This window comes from Colossoma macropomum, unplaced genomic scaffold (genome assembly GCF_904425465.1).
Source record: "Colossoma macropomum unplaced genomic scaffold, Colossoma_macropomum, whole genome shotgun sequence".
Lineage (NCBI taxonomy): Eukaryota > Metazoa > Chordata > Actinopteri > Characiformes > Serrasalmidae > Colossoma > Colossoma macropomum.
The window spans coordinates 4,700,926-4,703,797 of NW_023494804.1; the positions used below are offsets into that span (position 1 = coordinate 4,700,926).

At 36.5% G+C, this 2,872-nt stretch overlaps 1 protein-coding gene across 1 annotated transcript; it reads right to left on the reverse strand.

Annotated features, from left to right (window-relative positions):
• Positions 1-766: 766 nt before the first annotated feature.
• Positions 767-2,364, reverse strand: LOC118825035 (trace amine-associated receptor 13c-like). Its single transcript, XM_036595534.1, has 2 exons — positions 2,287-2,364; positions 767-2,175 (listed from the first exon to the last, which is right to left on the reverse strand). Exons 1-2 carry the CDS (start codon positions 2,362-2,364, stop codon positions 1,342-1,344), a joined length of 912 nt encoding a protein of 303 aa, XP_036451427.1. The 3' UTR covers positions 767-1,341.
• Positions 2,365-2,872: the final 508 nt, after the last annotated feature.

Sequence of the window (2,872 nt, forward strand, 5' to 3'; positions counted from 1 at the left end):
GTCTTATGAATGCATTATAACATGTTATGAATGCGTTTATAGATGCTTACAAAGGTGACATTCATAGAAAGTGTTACCAAAACTTGTTTTAAACTCAGGTTCACAAATGAGCTTTCCTTTACTGTATTGCATCTGTAGGTCTCTGTTCATAAACATAAACTAGCCAAATGTGTTTACTATAAAATGAAATAGTGTTTGTATAAATTCAGAAAAAAACATGTCAGTCACAACTGCATATGTGTACATATTTTTATATTGTGGTCTATTTACACAAAGTTAGGTTAGGTCCATCATTTATGTTGGAATAGACACTCCCAAACTTGTACGCTGCTGCACTGAGGTTGAACCGTACACTTGCACTGGGTCAGTATGACCAACAGGTCAAAACAAGCTCAAAAAAGTGCAACTAAGTGCACTCTGTGCCCTGATTGGTGTTCTTGCTTCACGCTTCTTTCATTTTGACGTTATGTTTTTTATGCACGCATAAATCAAAAGGAATGACAGATTTCTCATAATGTAGTGGAGTAAAAAGATATTTGACTTTGAAATGTAGTGGAGTGAAAGTAAAAAGTCACCAAAAATGGAAATACTTCAGTAAAGTACAGATATATGAAAAAAACTACGCAAGTACAATAATGAATTACATTTGCTTAGGTACTGTCCACCACTGCAGGTGAAGAGGATTACTGGTGTGTATGTATAATAGTGAATTTAACTGCAACAATATCACTGCTGGTAAATCTGCATCTTTGGAGAATGTTGCACTCAACCTTTTTAGTTACACTTATTTAGTTTTTTTCTGCTCCCAATAAACAAGATTTAAATAATGAGTTCATTAACCACCCCTTACTAAGTTGACATAAGGTTGTTATTGATAAAATGTGCAAGGCATTGGACCTCCAGAACCAGGGTGGGAAGTTTCGAGTTTATGAATTTCTATTTTAAAGAATGTTTCAGTAAATAAACTCCATGAAGGACTTTTTGAAGAATTGGTTGTCCATTGCTACATGATAAAACAAAAAAAAACACATCAATATATAATATAAGATAATCCAGTTATAAATTCTGTATGGAGTCATCACTCTTAATGCTAAAGGCTCTCATGTGGTTATACAAGACCTGGAATTACAAAGACATTATTAAAAAGCCTTCTGAGTGGGGTGAGTGTATTTCTTTCTTGAGGCCTTATGCCTAAATATCTCTCCATCTCGTCTCTACACATTTCGTACATAGAAAGAAACTCAATTTGCATCACAAAAATGCTTCTGTCCAGGACACTGTCCTGAATGCCACATCGATTCCAAAGAAATCTCAGCTTTATCAGTTGAATCCAGTCTGAAATTAAAAATTTTCAGGAAACAAAGTAAAGGTTGAAGATGAGGACAGAGATATTTTACAAATTACAATATACTTAGATGATTTTCTGAACCATGGATAGAAAATGGCATATATTAGTGGGTTCACAGAGGAATTAATAAGTACTAGCCAGCCAAACACAGTCCACACCATTGACACAGATGTCAAGCTCTCAACTGACAGAGAACATAAATAAAATGGGATCCAGCAAGCCAAATAAATCAAAATTACAGTACCTAATTTTTTTGCTGCTTTGGTTTCAGACGAACTTGAAACTTTGGCTCCATTTTTGTGTGACACACCATTCATCACATCTCTGACAGCTTTAGCTTGACGTCTTGCCACATTAAAAATGATTGAATATAAGACCAGTATGACAGAGCAAGGGGCTAGAAATGAGACTACTAGGTCAGTGATCACCCAGGAATATTTCAGGACAAATATACATTCCCCATAGCACTGACTTGATATCTGAGATGGAAGAAAATGGTCATTAAAATAGTAACACATGATGACATACAATACAGCAAAAGACCAGCCTAGAAGTATAAATAATGAAGTTTTACAAGCTGTAATCCTAATGGAATAAAGTAGAGGGTCACAGACAGCAATATATCGATCAACTGCAATGAAAACCAGACTACAGAGTGATGCTGACAGTAAGCTAGAATCGATCACTAGAACAACAGAGCATGCCCATTTTCCAAGATACCAGCAAGAGTCTATAAGACCCATTATATTCACTGGCATAGCAATCAGTCCCACGAGAAGATCTGCCACAGCCAGAGAGAGGATGAGCAGGTTGGTGGGAGTGTGGAGCTGCTTGAAGTGAGAGATGGAGATGATCACCAGCAGATTCAGAAACACAGTGAACACAGATACACATGAGAGAACAATGAACAGAAATATATAAGCAGGGCCTGTTCGAACCTCCTTTCTACAAGATGAGTTGTTGTCAGGAAAGCAGTATTGAACTGTGATGTTTTGCTGATGCTCTGTGTAATTCATTTGAATCACATGCAGATCTGCCGGTTGAAATTGATCCAGTGTGTGGTTCAGTAATGCTGAACTGATGGGTTTGGTTTTCTTGCATATCTTTTAATACCAAAATATGAATCTTCCTCCTGCTATATGATTGGCTAGTTTATCCCTGACATCATTCACTCATCTGATATTCAAATGGCCACATAAGAAATTAAAAATGTATAGGGGTGGTGTGGGTGTTTACAGTGATTTGGCACAATGTATCAGAGATGCATGGTATAAAATGCATGACCAGTTTTGTGTGGTAATGTGGTTATGGTGAGACCACGGTTGATCTAAAATGTTATTTGACTGACTGTGTAATGCATTGAAGCATTTTAATTCTACTGTGGCCCCAAAATAACTGACTATACATGTTCAGTTTGATAAATGGGTGCAAACATTTTTATAGTTACACTTTTCATGGTTAAATTGGGCTAAACAAGGACCACATACCATGCAAACTGGAAATCAGTCTTTTACATCACTATGG

Bases quoted from the DNA above. Each gene is read 5' to 3' on its own strand.
- LOC118825035 (XM_036595534.1), bottom strand. From the start codon at position 2,364: ATGAATTACACAGAGCATCAGCAAAACATCACAGTTCAATACTGCTTT. The intron at 2,176-2,286 runs GTTCGAACAGGC...CACTTCAAGCAG, and splicing joins ACTCATCTTGTAGAAAGGAG to CTCCACACTCCCACCAACCT.